General features: G+C 44.4%; 1 protein-coding gene across 3 annotated transcripts; it reads right to left on the reverse strand.

Moving 5' to 3' along the window:
• Positions 1–1,039: 1,039 nt before the first annotated feature.
• On the reverse strand, positions 1,040–3,765 carry adat3 (adenosine deaminase tRNA specific 3). Of its 3 annotated transcripts, none has more exons than XM_067259269.1 (2): positions 3,740–3,765; positions 1,040–2,214 (listed from the first exon to the last, which is right to left on the reverse strand). In XM_067259269.1, the coding sequence occupies exon 2, from the start codon at positions 2,199–2,201 to the stop codon at positions 1,155–1,157; it is 1,047 nt and encodes a 348-aa protein (XP_067115370.1). In that variant the 5' UTR covers positions 2,202–2,214; positions 3,740–3,765; the 3' UTR covers positions 1,040–1,154. The 3 variants fall into 3 exon arrangements, with proteins under 3 accessions (XP_067115370.1, XP_067115354.1, XP_067115362.1); XM_067259253.1 differs by lacking the exon at positions 3,740–3,765 and adding an exon at positions 3,392–3,492; XM_067259261.1 differs by lacking the exon at positions 3,740–3,765 and adding an exon at positions 3,381–3,467.
• Positions 3,766–20,546: the final 16,781 nt, after the last annotated feature.

The following is a 20,546-nucleotide window of genomic DNA, read 5'->3' on the forward strand; positions in this document are numbered from 1 at the left end:
CTTCAGTTGTGATAAAGATATCATAGTGATTTAAACAGAATTGTATTCAGGAGAGTTTGTAGTTTCCAAATATTTATAATACACAGAAAGTCAGATGTTCACGATGTGAAGGGTTTCTGCAGGCCGCCACACATCTATTTTGTAAAGGCCTGCAGCAACTGTGTCATGTATCCCTAGAATATTATTTTCAACATGTTTGCAATTGATGGGATTAAAGGTTTAGTGGTGTAAGATTATTTATTCTTTCATTTTGAGGCCTATTTATTGATACTATTTAAACAAGAGCATTGACAGTCATCAAATCTCAGCAATGGCAGACCTGTTTTATTAGAAAACCTCTTACGTCCATAAGAAGGGACCTCACTTGTCTTCCAATTGGACATGCAACATGTCTCTATTTCACGGTTGGTTAAAGGCAGGATAGGTAAGTTTTGCAAACCTTGCAATTAAAGCTCAAGTTTGAAAGGTTTCAAACCAAAATATCCCACCCCCTCCCTTCAAAGCCACTTCCCCATAACACATGCCTGACTACAGACGGGAGGGAAGTAGACAGACAAGTAGCTCATCCAATCATTTCATTCGGTCCAAATGCAGTCCAATCGTTAGTGCCGGTCTGACCTTAATGATTGGTCATGCTTATTACAGTCCTGTGATGCCCACAGATATTGGATTGATTAAATATTTCTATAAAGCCTTTAGATTTATTGGTTGCTATCAGGATGTGAAATTTTCTTCAGCAAATATGAGAAAAAGTGCTTGTCAACATCACCTACCCTGTTTCTTTTCTAGAACGTATTATACGTTCCGTTCTCCATGTCGTAAACTCTAGGGGCGTGTCCTGTAAACCGAGAATATATAGGGGCATGATATTGAGGGTCAGGGCTATCAAATTTGTGTGATTGTTTTCAGCTGCCATATTTAGCAATGACCAACTATTCTTACACTGTATTGACGAGACACGTTTCATAACCACGTGAAGAGGGCCATCGTGTTCTAAACTTCAACCTTTGAGAAAAAAATAGGACACAATAAGACACCATTGTAAAACTGGTCTCACATTTAATGACTATGTAGTCTAGGTTACCAGCAATGCATGTCTTAAAACCTGATCATTCAGTTATACCTCTGAAGTTATTTTGGTGTGGCACACAGACTTATGTACATAAATCCTCACAGTGTTGTCTCATTACTCCTTTAAAAACCTCAAAACAATGATTCAGACCTTTTTGAGTATGGATTTTGTATTTAGTACCAAGTGCACCATCAGCAGAGGTTGTCCCATAAAAGACACGTCCTATGCGGGAATGAACCAGTGCCATGGCACACATAAGACAGGGCTCTCGCGTGACATATAGATCATATCCGGTACATATGTACTGCTGGTCACCCTTCTCTTCACTGGTCATATCTTGCTGGATTATGGAGGTTGGCGATATTTCATTATATAGATGTAAGGAATTGGAGCGTGTAAACTTGCAGGCAGGGTATTTTTCATAGATGTAGGCCCCTCCTCCCTGCTTGCGAGCCACAAGATCAATGCAGACCATGACTGCATGATGAAATGGGTGATTGTTCCTTCGGCAGTCATGACCTACTGCTATGATGTTCTTTGTCTCACGATCAACCAGTACAGCCCCCACAGCCTCCATGCCACTCTCCTGTGCAATTTTGGCAGCTGCAACTGCAACTACCATGTGTGCATGCATTCTTATTTTCTGTGCATCTGTGAAAAGCTGTCCTTTCAGAGCCAAAGTTATCAGTTTGTCTTCATGGAAGGAGGTGGGCCAATGCTTGCCAACTTGCTCAAACTGATTTCTTGTTAAAGGAGCACATACTGGTACCCTGACTAGGAAAGGGTCCCCTAAAGAATCATACCTAAATCTTTCTGCTGGCAACAAAGCTGATATGTCCATCTTCTTCCTACTGTCCGATACATCGCCAACAAGGCATAACAGGACTTCTAGAGAGTGAGAGCTGCTTTTACTAGCCCGTACTCTCTTAATATGCTGAAGTCCTTGCAAAGGGTACAGTGAAGACAGCTCCTTTATCAAACTAGATGTGTATTTCTTGTCAAGTATGGGAGCAGCAAAAGCCTCGATCAGTTCAGGATCTTGTGACTGCTCCTCAGATAGAACTGGGTAAGCAACCCATAAATCAATGTCACGTTCAAATTCTCTCTTCTTTTTTGATTGTGGCTCCATTTTCTTGGGACTCCTGTCAAGAGATTTCCAATCAAACATTAGACCAATTAACATATTGGGGACCATGGTGAGCTAGCAAATCAACATGGCGTTACTACAATGATCATACAAACATTTTAAATGTATATGATATACATGTACAGTGATCCATTGCTTTTTATAGACAAACTGTTTTGAAAACAAAACATTTTGTCTATAAAAAGCACATTTTGTCTATAAAATGCAATGGATCACTGTTTATCCTACACAGTAGTCCTACTGCTAACTGTCTTCACTTCAGTGTAATTTAATGGATTTTTTTTTAATTTAGCTCTAAGTATGAAAGGTATCCTGACGACATCCAATAAAACATTGTCTAGACCAGGGGCGTAGACAGACATTGTTAACATTCGGGGCTTAGCACAAACCCAACATCGGACCTTGAGTATGCTTAATGTGACCTCAGCTAGGAACATAATAATAGAATGCCAGCAACAACAAAAAAAAACATTAATTTGAGCTTTATGTAATATAAACATTACACTAGACTCATTGTTATTATGACTGTACGTACCAAATCCGATTATATCAAATCAAAAGGCAATTTCAAAAGTTTCTTTATTAGCTAGATGTTTATCTTTAGCTGCTACTGTTTTGGAAAAATCCCAAAACACCCAGATGTTTTTGTCTACGTTCTGCCATTTCTTCTTGTCTCTTCCCGCTGTCACTGACTGTCACTCAGCCCGGAATATGAGACCTCCTCAGACAGTTAGTTAGAGCTCGAGACGTTCCCTGACATGCTTGAAACACTAGTTATTTTGACAGACTATTACAGCATGTTACGAAAACAAACGCATCTCACTTTTTTTTTTGTCGAGATATTAACATTACATTCGGGCTACACTCAAAGGTAAAAATGGCTGGCAATGACAATCCTGGTGTAGACTAAAGAAAACCCAATAGACCTGTTATTAACCAAATACACCTGTACTGTATGACATTCTTTCCTATTTTGTCTTTCGCTTTGAAAAGTGAACCCTGAAGCAAGTTGAATAAGCTAACAAACTCGTTTAACTGCTACAGTAGCTAACCTACTAACTAGCTAGCTAGCCAAAGAGTTGGCTTAAAACGATATGCATTAAAATATATCTAGCTTGCAAAATAAATTGCCAAGATAGTTACAACATATTAACCACTAACCATTTGCTCACCGATTTGAGTTTGGTTCCTTTACTGGCGACGAATAACGTGGTCCCGGTGTTATGTCCCTACTGGTTTCCAAACTAACTGGTTTCACAGCTGTGCGTTCAGCTATCAGTCTGCCTCTATCACCAGATTCGTCACAAATTCACAATACTGGCGATTTTCAAGTCGGAACTCATATTTGCTGCGGCGAATATGAAAGTATAGGCTACGTGCTCACTACATTACCATTCACGACAAAATAAATGGAGACAAAATAAAACATTTGCAGGCTCGCATGAAGTGGGATTCGATCGCACTAGAGCAAAACACATATACTGCGAGCTACTCTAAATCAGTTACTTACTAGTAACTACCTTGGCCTTCAGGTAACATCTTGATTTGACTTCTTCTGAAACAACTGTTTACCATAGACGAGGCAATAGCCGTATTTACCACGACATCACAGCTCCTTCTGACTCCACATATTAAAAATGTATATTAAGAAGTTAACGTCGCTGCTAACCCAGACAATACGATCAATTTTATATTCTGAACAAATGTAGTGAGCACTACATTACAGCCATTCACGCCATAATAAATGGAAGCAAAGAAAATATAAGATTCGAGTGGGATTCGATCCCACAAGCAAAAACACATCCATCATTGTAGTCCATTGCTTTACACCGCAAGCTACTGAAGCACATGTACCCTTTAGAAATTCAGTCACGGATTTATTAACTACGTTGACCTTCAGGCGACATGTTTTGGTTCTTCTGAAACAACTAGTTACCGTAGACACTACCCGAATATAGGCTACTCATCACGTATTTGGGTTGTCTTGAGGCAATAGCCATATTTACCACGATATCACAGCCCCTTAATGACACCACCAGTGGCGGCTGCTGGTCTTTCAAAGAGGGGAAGCTCATTTTCGGCCTACATCCCCCCAAAAATTTTATTTGGCTAGTTCACTGGCTAGTTCACCCCTACGACAATAGCCTAGCCTACTGAATGAATGAATGAATGAACAAACGATCTAACAAAACAATATTAATCAAGGAGGAAATGTGGAAATTAGGTTAAACTGAAACAAGGAACGTGGTGTATAATTGTATGAAGAAAATTGGTTAGCAATTTCGCCAAGCAAATACCAAGAAATAGGTTGCTGCAGTTTATCTTTGAACTACAGTTGCAAAATCCGCGATGGGACTGAGCTTGAATAGCTTCTGTGACTTTTTGTAGTACAAAATTACTGTCAATCAAAAGTAGATGCAGTCTTTCGACAGACCCTCCAATCATCACGCGGAAGCCCAGCGTCCAGGCCAACCCACTCCTCCATTCAACCCCAGAGATGCTGAGCGTCCGAGGCGGGACATAATCTCAGCATTCATCCATTGACCATATAGTTTCAAAGCACTGAAAAAAACTGTTAAAGATCCTGTAAAGTAAATTCCATGTTTTGCTTCTAAGTACATTATATACGTGTGAAATGAGTTCCTGAAAGCATGTGCAAAGCGCTAAAACTTGTTGCACTGAAATGTGGAGTTAGACCGAAGAACAGTTTCTCTTCCGTTTTCAGATCAGGTTTTAATGGGCAGAGCCAAAAAATGCCCTATCTACGTCATTTTTCCCCATCTACGTCAGATCACTGAATGGCTCCTCCTGCTGTACTGTTATTGTAGCTTACATCAGCTAGCTAGCTAGCTTCAGGATGTCTCCCACCACCCGCAACTGCATCTTCCCTGGATGCAAGAACTCCAGCTGCGCTGCAACGCCATTTAAGTTCCTTGTTGATAATGAAAGGAAAAATAGGTGGATATATTTCCAAGAGCCACGCTTATGGAAAGCTTCGGATAAACTCCAACAGCCGCCTCTGCGCCATTGACCATTTCACGGCGGACAGTTTTAACATGGAACAGAGACAGACGGGGTTCACCACCACGGCTTCTCTTGCAGCGCGGAGCCGTACCGAGCATCTCCCCACCGGCCGTTCATCCTCCGGTCGCACCTGGACCATCCACCGCCGCCAGCAGTTCATCACTCAGTTCTGTGTGCTTGTTATAATTATACTTGATAACTTTTCCAGAGGTATCTCTGCTATAATTAGTGCAAACCGGTAACTTGATATTAGGCTACTCGGTGTAGAATGATGGTATTTTGATGAAATGGTAGCTAATGTGCTAGAAGTAGTTGGAGAGCTCACTGTCTTCTGTCTCTGCTGTAAATGTTTACTCCTGTGTTACAGCTCAGGGGAATATTTCATTTCTATGCATCTGTATGTTTCACTCATTGAACAAATACATTCTAATTCTATACTGTTTTGTTCGGCTTGACGTAGCGTCCATTATCTGGGTCCTAGGTAGCTTACTTGAGAGAGGCGGTGCCTTCCAGCGAGGGGGCCGAGCTTCAGCTCCTTCAGGCGACACGCCCCCCCCAGTCTCGAACAGAGAAGACTGCTGATTTTCTTATATTTCAAAGCCTAATTTAACATTCTTGTCTGTGTTTTTTTTTCATTCGAATTTTAAAGGGTAGTTAATAACACATTATTCTGTGGTGTGGTGAACTTGAAACTCGTTTTTAATTCCACTTTACAGGATCTTTAAAAGCAGCCCCATTGAAGTCCATGGAAGCTGAGCTTCAACAGGGAAATGCACTGTGACGCTACGGGAATGTATGAGAAGGAAATCAGTCAGTCGACCTGCTAATATATGTAGCTGATTCTGAAAGAACTTGTCTTCGATATGAACGTGTTCTAACGCATTTAAAATGTTAACACAATAGTAAATATTTGACATTTAATTTTTTTAAATGTTAGGGGACGCTGAGCTTCCCTTGCAGTCTTAAAGAAATCGCCACTGGACACCACATATTGCAAAGTAATACTTAGATCGTCGCTGTTAACCCAGACAATACGATCAGTTTTAATGCGAACACTGCCGAGTAGTAGCCTGTATATTTAGTAATATTCTACCCGCAACACTGTAATGAAGGTGTCGAATTTATTTGTGACTAGCATCCAGGTAACATTTGTATTTTATGTCAAACAAACACACAACACTCATGTAATGTGAAGGACTGAAATTCTTTTGTGTCTATTCCAATATGTAAATATAGCTGCAAGCAGCGATGCGGGCTCCTCCGCAAAATGGCAAAATATTATAAACATGTTGTACACTGTAGAAGATCGAGAGTTGGACAACAAGGGAGCAAAACTACTTAATGTTTGGCCAACAACAGGCTGAATGGGGATTTGAACTCATGAGCATAAGGTTACAAAAGGCAGTCCCTCTATCCTCTCTGCTACACACTAACTGTTGAGATTGTATGAATAGAAAGGGCAGAGTATTAGCTTTGGTCAGCTTTGGGACAAAGGTTAAGAAATGGTTGACATTTCAAGGTGAAATTGCATGAAATTGTGCATGGTATTTCAGAAATATGTCATCCTGTTTAACTAAACAGATCAAAATTATGACAGGCCAAAAGATAATGGCTGGATTCCAACCAACTACCTTATACTTTACAGGTCACCATGCCAGCCCATTGAGCTATTCTCAGTGTTGAATATTGTCATGTTCAGTTACTGTATAAAAAAGTAAGGTGTTTCTCCTGTGTTAAGCGTTGTTAGATTCAGCCAACGTTGAAACAGCTTTAATTCAATCATATTTTGACATACCAAGGTGAAATTGTTTGTGGTACTTCAGAAAGATGTCATCCTGTTGAACTAAACAGATAATCAAAATTATGACAGGCCAAAAGACTATGGCTGGATTCCAACCTACAACCTGATACTTTACAGGTCACCACCCCAGCCCATTGAGCTATTCTAAGTGTTGAATATTGTCATGTTCAGCTACTGTATAAAAAAGTAAGCTGTTTCTCCTGTGGTAAGCGTTGTTAGATTCAGCTTAAGTTGAAACTGCTTGTACATTTCCTATAAAAACGGGACAACGGCGATGACTGGGTTGCTGCTGTAAAGAATAACTTTCTCATGTGTTTTTAAACAGGTTGTTTGGAGTGCCATAACTTGTCATGGAAGGGAATTTTAAATCATGCCTAGCATCAGTGGGAATGTGTCCTGGCTTAGGTTACATTTTACATTTACATTTAGCAGACGCTCTTATCCAGAGCGACTTACAGTAAGTACAGGGACATTCCCCCTGAGGCAAGTAGGGTGAAGTGCCTTGCCCAAGGACACACCGTCATTTGGCAGAGCCAGGAATCTAACCCGTAACCTTCAGATTACTAGCCCAACTCCCTAACCGCTCAGCCACCTGACTTCCGGGTTACTGAAATGAATTTGTGCAACAGGCAAGGAATCCACCTGAACAATCAATTTACTTCATTAGAGATAACCATTAGAGTTATCTCTACCATGCATAGACTACAAGTATCTAGCTACTGTGGTGAACCTGGCTTGTTTTGCAGTGGTTTACACAGTCTCGCTAAACAGATGATCAGAGTGTTGTGATGGGCTCAAGTAAACACGCATTGCTATGTTTTACAACCGGAGGATTTATCGGGAGACTAGAAACCGTTTGGTCAGAATAAAAAATTAAAAACTATACCTCTGACTGGTATTGAACCTTGATTACCAGCATAACATCTCAGCCAATTGAGCCATTCCCAGGCATGGAATACACAAAGTTCAATAACTGGATAATTAAAAAAAGCTGTTTCTCCAATGGCGAGCATTGTCAGATTTGGTCCAAGTTCAAACAGCTGTAATTCAGTCATATTTTGACATATCAAGGTGAAACTTTGCATGGTACTTCAGAGGCATGTCACCTTAAAGCTAAAGAATGTATAATACATTACAACACATATTCTAGAACTGTAATCACCAGCTGCATATCAGGCACGGCACTAACTATGATCCCAGTTATTAATATGTGTGGCATTTTAATCACTGAATGCATCACGGGCACTGTGCACGAGTGAATATAACAACAGGATTTATGAAGGAGGCATGTCTTAAAGTTATGTATTGTGCTTATTAAAGTTATGCATTGTGCTTATTAAAGTTATGAAACTTAGAAGTGTGCTCAGGCTTAAACATTGGGTCTCACACTGAGTGTGGGAAGCAGGCTGTTCTTTGTGTCTCTATCTTTTCATTTTCAGAAACAACCTTGAATCTGGGTGGAGATGGCACCCGAGCAGGTGGGACGCGGAGGCAAGAACAACTCCCTGATGCACGGGCGAACAAGCTCAACCCTCTTTTCATCTTTCTGTTTTAATTGCACTGCATATTATATGCTGGGGCAGGGAAAGATAGCCAGTTGGACTTCGTGAACCAGCCCAAACTCTGTTGCGGGTAGGGAAACGTAGACAGCCCCAGAGCTCTGTACTTGTTGATTTCCAACTGCTGCATTAAAGCTGAGATTATCGGACCTCTGTGACTCCAGACCACTCTTTCTAGAACACAGATTTGTGTCATAGAATACCATCATTACTTATTGGAATAGACACAAAGATTTTGAATCCTTCAACTGGTGACCCCGACGCTGAAAAGAGGGAGTCCAGAGGGTTCCGGCCCGACCGACGGATCGGGGGAGAGACCCATACACCGGTGCGAGGAGACAGACGTAATCGTCAGAGGCCTCAACATAAAAAAAGGTAAGCAGACACCTGTTAATTCAAAGTACTGCTATTCGGAACTGAGAACCAAATTTAGACGATTACTATGTTTCATCGTACCTAGTCAAACCAACAGTGGTGGGAAATCAACCGTTTTTGTGTTTTGTCTTGTCCAAGGGGAGGTTAGAGTCCTCTCCAGGGGTTAGAGTCCCTAAATTCGTTGTCTTGTCCAAGGGGAGGTTAGAGTCCTCTCCAGGGGTTAGAGTCCCTAAACTCGTTGTCTTGTCCAAGGGGAGGTTAGAGTCCTCTCCAGGGGTTAGAGTCCCTAAATTCGTTGTCTTGTCCAAGGGGAGGTTAGAGTCCTCTCCAGGGGTTAGAGTCCCTAAATTCGTTGTCTTGTCCAAGGGGAGGTTAGAGTCCTCTCCAGGGGTTAGAGTCCCTAAACTCGTTGTCTTGTCCAAGGGGAGGTTAGAGTCCTCTCCAGGGGTTAGAGTCCCTAAATTCGTTGTCTTGTCCAAGGGGAGGTTAGAGTCCTCTCCAGGGGTTAGAGTCCCTAAATTCGTTGTCTTGTCCAAGGGGAGGTTAGAGTCCTCTCCAGGGGTTAGAGTCCCTAAATTCGTTGTCTTGTCCAAGGGGAGGTTAGAGTCCTCTCCAGGGGTTAGAGTCCCTAAACTCGTTGTCCTTGTCCAAGGGGAGGTTAGAGTCCTCTCCAGGGGTTAGAGTCCCTAAATTCGTTGTCTTGTCCAAGGGGAGGTTAGAGTCCTCTCCAGGGGTTAGAGTCCCTAAATTCGTTGTCTTGTCCAAGGGGAGGTTAGAGTCCTCTCCAGGGGTTAGAGTCCCTAAACTCGTTGTCTTGTCCAAGGGGAGGTTAGAGTCCTCTCCAGGGGTTAGAGTCCCTAAACTCGTTGTCTTGTCCAAGGGGAGGTTAGAGTCCTCTCCAGGGGTTAGAGTCCCTAAACTCGTTGTCTTGTCCAAGGGGAGGTTAGAGTCCTCTCCAGGGGTTAGAGTCCCTAAACTCGTTGTCTTGTCCAAGGGGAGGTTAGAGTCCTCTCCAGGGGTTAGAGTCCCTAAATTCGTTGTCTTTGTCCAGAGGGAGGTTAGAGTCCTTTCCAAGGGTTAGAATCTCTGAATACTGTCTATTTGTGTGGAGTCAGATTGAGTGTAATAAAAATAGAGAGGAGTGTGGTGTGCCTTTTCTTTGTCCTCTCCGGTACAAGAGGGTTACAGAATTGAATTGATGTGAAAAAGTAATATTTGTGTGGAGTCGGGTTGAGTTGAACGGTATTTTAAACAGATCTGTCGTTCTTTAAAAAATACAATAAAAATAAAAGATCCACTAGGTGTCCTCCAAGGACCATAATTGTCTTCAGTGCAAAATCTAACAAGTTGTCAAATTGTTAAATCACTCACTTTTATCAATCTCGTGCTTTCTTCTTTGACCAAGGGTATACATAAATTAGAGGAAATGTCAGATAAACGTCAAACCCTTTGTTTCCAATATGACATAGCGGTCGCTCAAATAATAAGTGGCACGGAGAAAGATAAACGTAAACAAGTACGTGCCGAGTATGACGAGTTCTGGAAACGACATTTGATACTAAATAACTGGGATGAAGGGGACCGTATGTGCTTAAAACGGATAATGATTGAAAGTGAGGCAGCGGCCATAAAAGCAAAGAAAGCACTCGGAACATGCCCGAGTGGTATTTTCAAAAAAGGAAAATGGAAAAAAGAATGTGATGAATGGGAGAATGGCAGGCGACTGTGTCATAATTTGGGTGTAGCCATATCTTCCGTAAATTATAATTACGAGGGAAACAAATGTCGCGAAGATGAGGTTAAAACAGTCCCCATAGAATTACCACCGGCTCCGTACGCCCCTAGACTGTACCCTTCACTTCCAAAAAAAGCCACCGCCCCACCTCCGTACTCGCATCAAATGCCGGTGTATAGAGTCCACAGCGGTCAGTTAGATATGGAGGAAGTGGCAGATGCGGGAACCGAAAGTTTGGGGGCAGCAAGTGTACGTTCCAGCTCACCACTCGTTGGCCGTAGGACAGGGTCACTGGACCGTGCCGGCCCCTCGCATCACAGCCCTGCGGAGGATGCCTTCTGTAAACGCGCTCGCAGAAACCACGACATCGGCGGCTCGTTTTCAAATTTAGCTGAATTAACGGAGATCAGTGCTCGTAGACGTAGGGAGGAAATACAAATTAGAGAGGACCTGATGGCAATGGAAAAAACTTATTCAGAGGGAAAGGCACGAGACAGGTTTTTCGAGAGGGCGGGGATGGAAGGAGAAAACCAGGCGAGGGAGGGGGATGTGAGCACGACACCGACTACTTACGGCGCTACAATGTCAGGCTCGATTACCTTGGCTGACCTAAAACCCATACCCACAGAACACACCCCCGGCGACATGACGAGACATACGAGATCGGGGGCACAATATACTGGGAGGCAATTTCCCTTAATGGCAGCACCAGGCGGAGGCATGCGCTACAAACCATGGGCGTTTCAGGACACATCAAACATAGCTGAGGCAATGCCTCCAACAGAGGAAGGGGGGCGGAAGTGGATGCGCAAACTAGCCCAATTAACTCAGGGGATGACGCTCGCGGTGGGAGATTGGAGACAGCTCATGGGCAGACAGACCACGGGGTGGGATTTGGAACAGATTGAACGAGCCGCTGATATAACTAACACCGCAGACCAAACCCCATTCAAGCAGGTGTCAGCCTGTGTGGGAGATGCTATGGATCTCAAATGGCCCCAACCAGTCACCGCACTGCACACCATCTCATTCAAATTCGACCCAGATACCAGTCCGTTTAAATTCCTGTCCGAGTGCAAGGAAGAGTGGACCCAAGCCACTGGCGTACATCCAGATAGGGACCCCTCACACACACAGGTCTATCGAGCGGCGGTTTTGGCAGGTTGCCCAGACAAGGTTAAAGCGCGTATGATTGAAAACCCGGATATGGCAGGAGCCCGCCCGGCCATATGGGAAAACCACCTGGTACATCACCTAAAACAATCTAAAACTATAGCGGACAAAGAAAAGGGAGCGGGTAAGGACATAGAGGTCCAGCTCCTCAAACTCCAACTAGAGGAGGCACGTAAAGCAGCGGGCCAGGCGTCGAAAAACAAACGCTCAGATGGTAATCAGATGGTGCAGCAACATCCGGCGGTAGTGACAGGTCCTCCCATGCTCCCGGCAGATAATTTATATCCTTTAGATCATCCACAGACATATTCAGCAGTGGTAGGTGCTATGTCTCAGCCCCACCCAGGTTACCAGCAGGGGCCCTGGGGGCCCCCTGGTGGACAGTGGCAGGACAGGGGTCGGGGTAGAGCAAGGGGAAGGGGTGGACCGGGGAGATCCATGGGATGCTTTGTCTGCGGACAGATGGACCACTGGCTGCGTGACTGTCCAAACGGTGGTCAGGGACAGTCTCAAATGGGGGGTCAGGCTCCTCCCGGATATGGGCGAGGGCAGCGAGGTCTTCATCAAGCACCTTTTGCCGGAGCCGCTCCACAGGGAGGGTTCAGAGGCGGTAGAGGGGGTCCACCTCGGGGGCAGTACCCGGTCAGGTGTCCAGATGACCACTGGATCCCGGGTGAGGGCTATCCTGATGCATGAGGGGGCCCGAAGAGCCCTAACGAGCAGGGGCTGGCAGACCCCCTGCTCTCTGTAACTGTGGGTGGAGACTCTCTGTCATTTCTAGTGGACACTGGCGCACGATACTCCACATTATCCAAGCCAGTGCCCAGGAACTTGGTCTCAACCGCGACAGTGGAACTTATGGGTTTTTCTGGGACTCCTCAACGCCTGCCTCTCACTAAGCCGCTACCTATCAAGGTGGCTAATCAATCATTGTTACACTCTTTTGTCCAGTCACCGGCATGTCCAGTCAATCTCCTGGGTCGAGATATTCTGACTTTGGTGGGGGCTTCAATACTCTGTTCTGCGGATGGGGTCAGAGTGACATTTCCGAATGGACACACGGTCAATTGCTCCGTTGATGGGTTGATGTCGGCCTCTCAGATGTTACTTACCTCCCACCGTGAGGAAACGCCCGCTGACATTTACTGGGGTGCTCTGTCCGCGGAGACGGTTAACCATGGTGGCCTACTATCCACTTACTGGGAGTGGTGCCCTTGGATTGATTTGATTGATGCTTATCATACATTGAATGACCCCTGGCATGTCACTCTGTTCTATGATAGGGTCGGGGATGAGACATACAAACAAGACTCCTTATTAGACACCACCGCAGCAGTCACATTCCAACATATCTATGTAGGCAACAAGGGAGTGGCAGCGGACGTCACTCTACCATCGGAAACGGCCGCGTGGTACAAAATGTCTGACGAATCGGTTCCACATCTCTCATTGGCATTGCAAGCTAACCATCAGGCTAAAGAATTAGGACCAATGGTTAAATACGGCATGTCTCTTCCGGATTGGCAGGACACCCAAATTCCGGCAGTACAGTGGTCTAAAACCGGTAGTATGTATAGAATCGCCATTGCAGCCTCAGATGATATTATCATGCAACACCGCCAGCTGTCTCGCTCACACGGTAGGGAAAAAACAGATCACGAGGACACCGCCGCCATGTTAGCTACCTTGCCAACGGCCCTGTGGTCCACAGGGGCCACAGACGTTGGTCACTGTCACTCAGTAACACCTATTACATTCACATTTGACTGCCCCTTTCCATACTACATTGACCATCGCCAATACCGACACAAACCAGAGGCAGAGGCAGGCGTGGCTGACACAATATCCGGTCTGTTAAAAGTAGGGGTTTTGGTTCCATCTGCCTCTCGGTGGAATACACCCATTCTCCCCGTCCCCAAACCAGGCACCGACAAATACAGGATGGCTCATGACCTACGACGCATCAATCGAATTGTTACTACCCCAACAGTCTCAGTTCCAAACCCCTACACCTGTATGGCGGCGGTAGGCCCTCAACATCAGTGGTTTTCATGTATTGATTTGGCCAATGCGTTCTTCTGTCTCCCCCTGGCAGAGCATCTTCGCCACATTTTCGCATTTACATTTCAAGGCCGTAAATACGAGTACACTGTTCTCCCCCAGGGTTTCGTTTTATCGCCGGGCGTGTTCAATCAGGAGCTACGCAAACTTTTGCAGGATGTGCCACTACCGGACGGGGTGGTTTTACTTCAGTATGTGGACGATTTATTATTGGCGGCCACCACGCCCCTCAGCTGCCTGAATGCCACTCAGACTGTTCTGCGTCATTTGTTCAATTGCGGGTTCAAAGTCTCAAAGTCCAAACTCCAGTGTTGCCGTCGGTCTGTCACTTTCTTGGGACGTGTTATATCGGGGGAAGGATCAGGAGTGTCCGCTGCGCATCGTTCGGCGATTCTTCAGCATGACAAACCTCGCACGGTCAAGGACATGCTGTCATTTTTGGGGTTGACAGGTTTCAGTCGACAGTATGTCCCCGGGTACGTGGACAGCACAGCCCCCTTACGCACCATCATTAATGCACAAGGCATGCGCAACCTAAACAATGTCCTGACATGGGACATTCCGGCCGAGGAAGCTTTTATCAAATTGAAACAGGATCTCGCCCGCGCGGCTGAACTGGCGCTTCCGGACTACACATTGCCTTTTTATTTGGATGTTTCTGAAACCACCCTATCGGCGAATGGGGTGTTGTTTCAGAAAAAAGAGGGTGGCAGGAGAGTACTGCTATATCTCAGCGTAATGTTCGACAACACAGAGAAACGACAGCCATTATGCACAAAACATGCGGCAGGAGTAGCAAAACTACTTCAAAAATCGGCTCACATAGTCATGGGCCACCCAATCACGGTACTGACGTCGCACGGAGTTATGGCCTACATCAATTCAAACATGTTCACATTAACAACAAACAGGCGCATCAGGATCGACAATGTATTAGGGGCACCAAATGTAACATACACACATGAAGGGATCAATATGGCAGAGGGAATGACAGGGGGAGAAGGTGACAGTCATGTATGTGAACACAGGGTGCAAAAAGAGGTCAAGGTCCGACCGGATCTAAGTGCAACACCATTGGCAGAAGCAGAAGAGGTACTGTTCACAGATGGGTGTTGTTACAGACATCCGGAGGAAGGGTTAAAAGCTGCATGGGCAGTAGTCAGACAGACAGGAGAAGGGTTTGAAGAAGTCGAATCAGGACGGGTGGTAGGTAAGGAGTCAGCACAGCTGGCTGAACTAACAGCCATGATTAAGGCTCTCGAAGGAGCCGAGGGCAAAACTGTAAATATTTTCTCCGACTCAGCATATGTAGTGGGCGCACTCCATGTGGAACTGAGTCAGTGGCTGCGGGCGGGGTTCTTGACAACCACGGGTACACCCATTAGACATGAAAAACAAATGAGACAATTGGCCAAAGCCGTCCTAAAACCAGCTCAAGTAGCAGTAATGAAATGTAAAGGACATGACGGGTCTAAAACTAAGGTGGCCCTGGGGAATGAAGCAGCAGACGAAGCGGCCAAGAAAGCTGCTGGTTATCTCCCTATGTATATAATGGTTTCACAGGAGATGAAACCGGATTTGATGACACAGGTAATCGAGGCTCAAGAGGCCGTCTCCCCACAGGAAAAAGAGGTGTGGAGACAAAGAGGAGCACAAAAAGCTCCCTGTCCGGTGACAGGGGCGGTGGAAGGTCAGACCCTTCTATGGAGGGGCCCGGACGGGCGCCCAGCTCTGCCGGCAGGTATGCGACAGGGCATATTTAAACAGAGTCATGGGTTAGAACACGCAGGATATAAAGAGATGATGGTGCGTCTTACACATTGGTGGCACCCTCATCTACCAGCTATGGTGGCTAACTATGTGGCTGAATGTCGGGTGTGTCAGGAGTATAATGTAAGACCAACTCTGAAACCACATCAAGGAATGTTTCCACTACCAAAAACCCCAGGTCAGGAAATAGTCATTGATTACACCGACATGATAAACTCAGTACGTGGTCATCGCTACCTTCTCGTGGCGGTGGATGGGTACACAGGATGGCCTGAGGCTGTCCCCACAAAACATGAGGATGCAAAATCTGTATGTAAATTTTTGACTAACAATTATATTCCGTTCCATGGGTTCCCAAAACGAATCAGGTCAGACAATGGGTCACACTTCAAAAACAAACATCTCCAATTGGTAGAACAAAGTCTGGGGTTGGTGCACGCGTTTGGGGCAGTGTATCACCCCCAGTCACAGGGAAAGGTTGAACGCATGAATCGAAATCTGAAATGCAAGTTGGCCAAAATCTGTGCAACAACTAACATGAATTGGGTAGATGCTCTCCCTATTGCCCTAGCAGCTATCAGGAGTTCAGTGAACACCTCTACAGGATTCACCCCATATGAACTTCTGACGGGGCGACAGTTTCCGGGACCGGGAGCTGGGCTGGACCTACTGGAGGCGGAGGGTGAGTTGGCGCATCAACCATACTATGATCAGCTGTCTGCTCTGGTATCATCCTTCTCCAAACAGGTACAGGAGAAACGGGGGACAGCACAGGACCCAGTCAAGGCCTTCACTGCTGACTGGGTGTGGGTGAAAGCCATTAAGAGAAAGTGGACAGAACCTCGGTGGACAGGACCGTTCAAAGTCATCGAGAGAACCTCGCACGCCCTAAGGGTGCTGGGGAAAGGAAGTACGTGGTACCAGTGGAGCATGTGTTGTGCTGCTCCAGAATCCAGTTGTACGTTGCAGGAGTTGGTGGAGAAGGGCCAGTGAACCTTTTGCTATTGCTACGAATGTGAGAGTCCGGAAAAGAGGGTTACGACTAGGCCAAGAGTGATACTGCTTGACCACACTAGAATTGTACTGGACTAAGAAGGTTTCCGCTATTTTACTTAAGAGTGTGCTATATCAATATCAACATGACTGTTGCTGTATCCCATGTATCAGGTCCCTGTGTAACAGGATCATTGTCTCGGCTGAGGATAACCCGACGAAGGGGTTCCAAATGCCGTTGCTGGGGCTGGCTGACCAGGACGAGGAGGCGGTGGTTGGTCCGGGCTATGTTGATTGATCTCTGGTGTTTTCAGAGATCAAAAGAGGGATTAAAGAATGTATAATACATTACAACACATATTCTAGAACTGTAATCACCAGCTGCATATCAGGCACGGCACTAACTATGATCCCAGTTATTAATATGTGTGGCATTTTAATCACTGAATGCATCACGGGCACTGTGCACGAGTGAATATAACAACAGGATTTATGAAGGAGGCATGTCTTAAAGTTATGTATTGTGCTTATTAAAGTTATGCATTGTGCTTATTAAAGTTATGAAACTTAGAAGTGTGCTCAGGCTTAAACATTGGGTCTCACACTGAGTGTGGGAAGCAGGCTGTTCTTTGTGTCTCTATCTTTTCATTTTCAGAAACAACCTTGAATCTGGGTGGAGATGGCACCCGAGCAGGTGGGACGCGGAGGCAAGAACAACTCCCTGATGCACGAGCGAACAAGCTCAACCCTCTTTTCATCTTTCTGTTTTAATTGCACTGCATATTATATGCTGGGGCAGGGAAAGATAGCCAGTTGGACTTCGTGAACCAGCCCAAACTCTGTTGCGGGTAGGGAAACGTAGACAGCCCCAGAGCTCTGTACTTGTTGATTTCCAACTGCTGCATTAAAGCTGAGATTATCAGACCTCTGTGACTCCAGACCACTCTTTCTAGAACACAGATTTGTGTCATAGAATACCATCATTACTTATTGGAATAGACACAAAGATTTTGAATCCTTCAAAGCTTATTAGGTTTGAACCATCCTTCAAAAATACATTTGATTTAGTGACACAAACATATTGAGGCAATGTGGACATTTACATAAATACACCCATTTCAGCCATTTTGTACTTGATTCAATTGCCTTAAGTAACGTTTTAAAATACGTCAATGATACATATCCGTGCCAAATTTCAAGTCAATTTCACCTTTGGTTCAAGAGAAGAGGAATTTTGAAGGTTTTCCCAAATTATCACAGTACAGGAAAACCCATCATGGCGGACCTTATGGGTCCTTGAGGCTTTTTTGTTCCCCATGAAAAATGAGGCATGCACACCAAGTTTCAGAAGAATTGGAGCAATGGGGTGGAAATGCCATCACTTTGAAAATCGGACTTTTGGGCGTGGCCTGTGGCGCCCCCTGTGGTCCGATGTGGCCCATATTTGGTGTGGGGGTACCCACTTGGATGTAGTATCAATGTGCCAAATTAAAAAATTTATGACCAGGGACTTTTTGAGATATTGGGGCGCAAGGAGAAGAAAAATAATAAGAATACCAACAATAACAATAGGTTCCCTCCTACCGGAGGAACCTAATAATAAGAATACCAACAATAACAATAGGTTCCCTCCTACCGGAGGAACCTAAATACCAACAATAACAATAGGTTCCCTCCTACCGGAGGAACCTAATGATGGTATTCAATGACACAAGTCTGTGTTCTAGAAAGAGTGGTCTGGAGTCGCAGAGGTCCGATAATATCAGCTTTAATGCAGCAGTTGGAAATCAACAAGTACAGAGCTCTGGGGTTGTCTACCCGCAACAGAGTTTGGGTTGGTTCACAAAGTCCAACTGGCTATCTGTCCCTCCCCAGCATATATTTATACAGTGCAATTAAAACAGAAAGATGAAAAGAGGGTTGAGCTTGTTCTCTCGTGCATCAGGGAGTTGTTCTTGCCTACGCGTCCCACCTGCTCGGGTGCCGTCTCCACCCGGTTTCAAGGTTGTTTCTGAAAATGAAGAGATAGAGACACAAAGAACAGCCTGCTTCCCACACCCTGTGTGAGACACCATGTTTAAGCCTGAGCACACTTCTCAGATCATAAGACAGAACTTTAATAAGCACAATATATTCTTTAAATGCCATCATATATATAGTCTTTATTATGTGAAGCACATGTTTGTATGAAGTACTATAAACATATGCATATGTTTAAACACAAACCAGTTTTAGTTAAATTATAGTTGAAATTACTTTAGAAAGATCACTGTTGATGGCTGGCTGGGAGTAACGTCAGAGATTAGGTGCGTTCGACATGGACTGCGGCTGCATGAAACGACCGGCGAGAGTAGCCGCTTGCAGTCGGGGAGGAGTTGAAAACGGCTCTGTGAATTCGGACATTCCAGGGACCTCATTTATCAAGCGTGCGTAGAAATTGTTCTTACGTCGAGGTTTGGAATATTCCCACGAACAGTTGAAGGTGCGATTTATCAAACATTCGTACGAGCGCCATACACACACTTCTAGTAGATTATCTTGATAAATCTCACCTGGTCTTAGTCTATAAACTCGTGCACGAACACAAGCATTTTTATACGAAACGCCCCATATTATCTAAATTAGTTGAATCACCACCAATAAAAAGGGAGCTAACAAGTTCAACTAGAGAGGGTACAATTTCTGGGGAAATGTAGGGTGTGCTTGCTTGCGTCGGTTGCACAGGGGTCCGTTTTTGAATGACATTTTTACAACTGATATTTCTGTATATTTTATATAAAAATGCATACTTATTATTTATAAAGATGACATAGATTTAAAAGCATTTTTTTTTTGCTGCTCATTTACAACTGAAAATAAGAGTGAAGTGTAGAATGAAATAGATGTCTTCTCATTTCCCCTGCAAGAGGCAGCCTCATCGTTGAAACAAAACGAATACATTGGGCAGACCGGTGTAAAAATTGACCTAATCTCTATGACTTAAACGTCATTTGAAGTTTTTCCCTTCTCATGATATTTTCAGGCATTTAGCCTACTCATTGCATTCATTCATTAATAAAGAACCCCCTTTGAAGATTATTCTACGACGTTACCCGGCAGTAGAAGATGGAATCGCGATTCAAACAGTACCATCTGCTAACTGAAAATATTCCCCCCAAAACGTAAATAAGCTTGACATTTATTTAGTGGAAAATCGCTCATTCATAAAAAGCTCAGTGGTAGCGATCATTGTCAGTAACAACGCAAAATGCGATATAGCCCTGTGTGGAGAAGCTGCCCCGGTAAATTGTACTACTACAGTACAGTACTAGACTACTGCTGTGTTCTTCTTGGTAGCGATTGCGTTGGTTGAATTGGATTTAACGTTCCGTTGTACGGTTTAAACTGAAATTAATTATTTTCATGAACAGATTGACAACGTTTAGGCTGTGGCAATGAAGTTCAGGTTAGTAGTTAGATAGACTTTTGATTTAAGTAAGGGGAGTGCCAAACATGTTCTGTCGCCGTTTGACTTCCTAAACAGCTGTTTAGTGTAGATGTTTTTGTACAGTAGTGTGTCTCGCGTAAGCTACAGCGTTGCAGTGAGCTACACTGGTTTGAAACCACAGGTAATGGTAATTTCACCAACAAATCGTTTTCTAATGTCAGAATAAATCCTACAACGAAAATATATATGTGAGGAATGTTTATTTTAACGATTGAAAACAGATAACGCTACATCATAGACCACTGTAGTATGTGTTGCCCGGGCAACACAGGCTAATGTCATGATGCTAATACTTCAGTGAAATAGTAGACTACTGTTTCCGAAAGTAGATGTACTTCCTTAATAATAT

Source organism: Osmerus mordax, chromosome 2 (genome assembly GCF_038355195.1).
Source record: "Osmerus mordax isolate fOsmMor3 chromosome 2, fOsmMor3.pri, whole genome shotgun sequence".
Lineage (NCBI taxonomy): Eukaryota > Metazoa > Chordata > Actinopteri > Osmeriformes > Osmeridae > Osmerus > Osmerus mordax.

What these genes read in the sequence shown, in the direction of transcription:
- adat3 (XM_067259269.1), bottom strand. Translation starts at nt 2,201, where the DNA reads ATGGAGCCACAATCAAAAAAGAAGAGAGAATTTGAACGTGACATTGAT.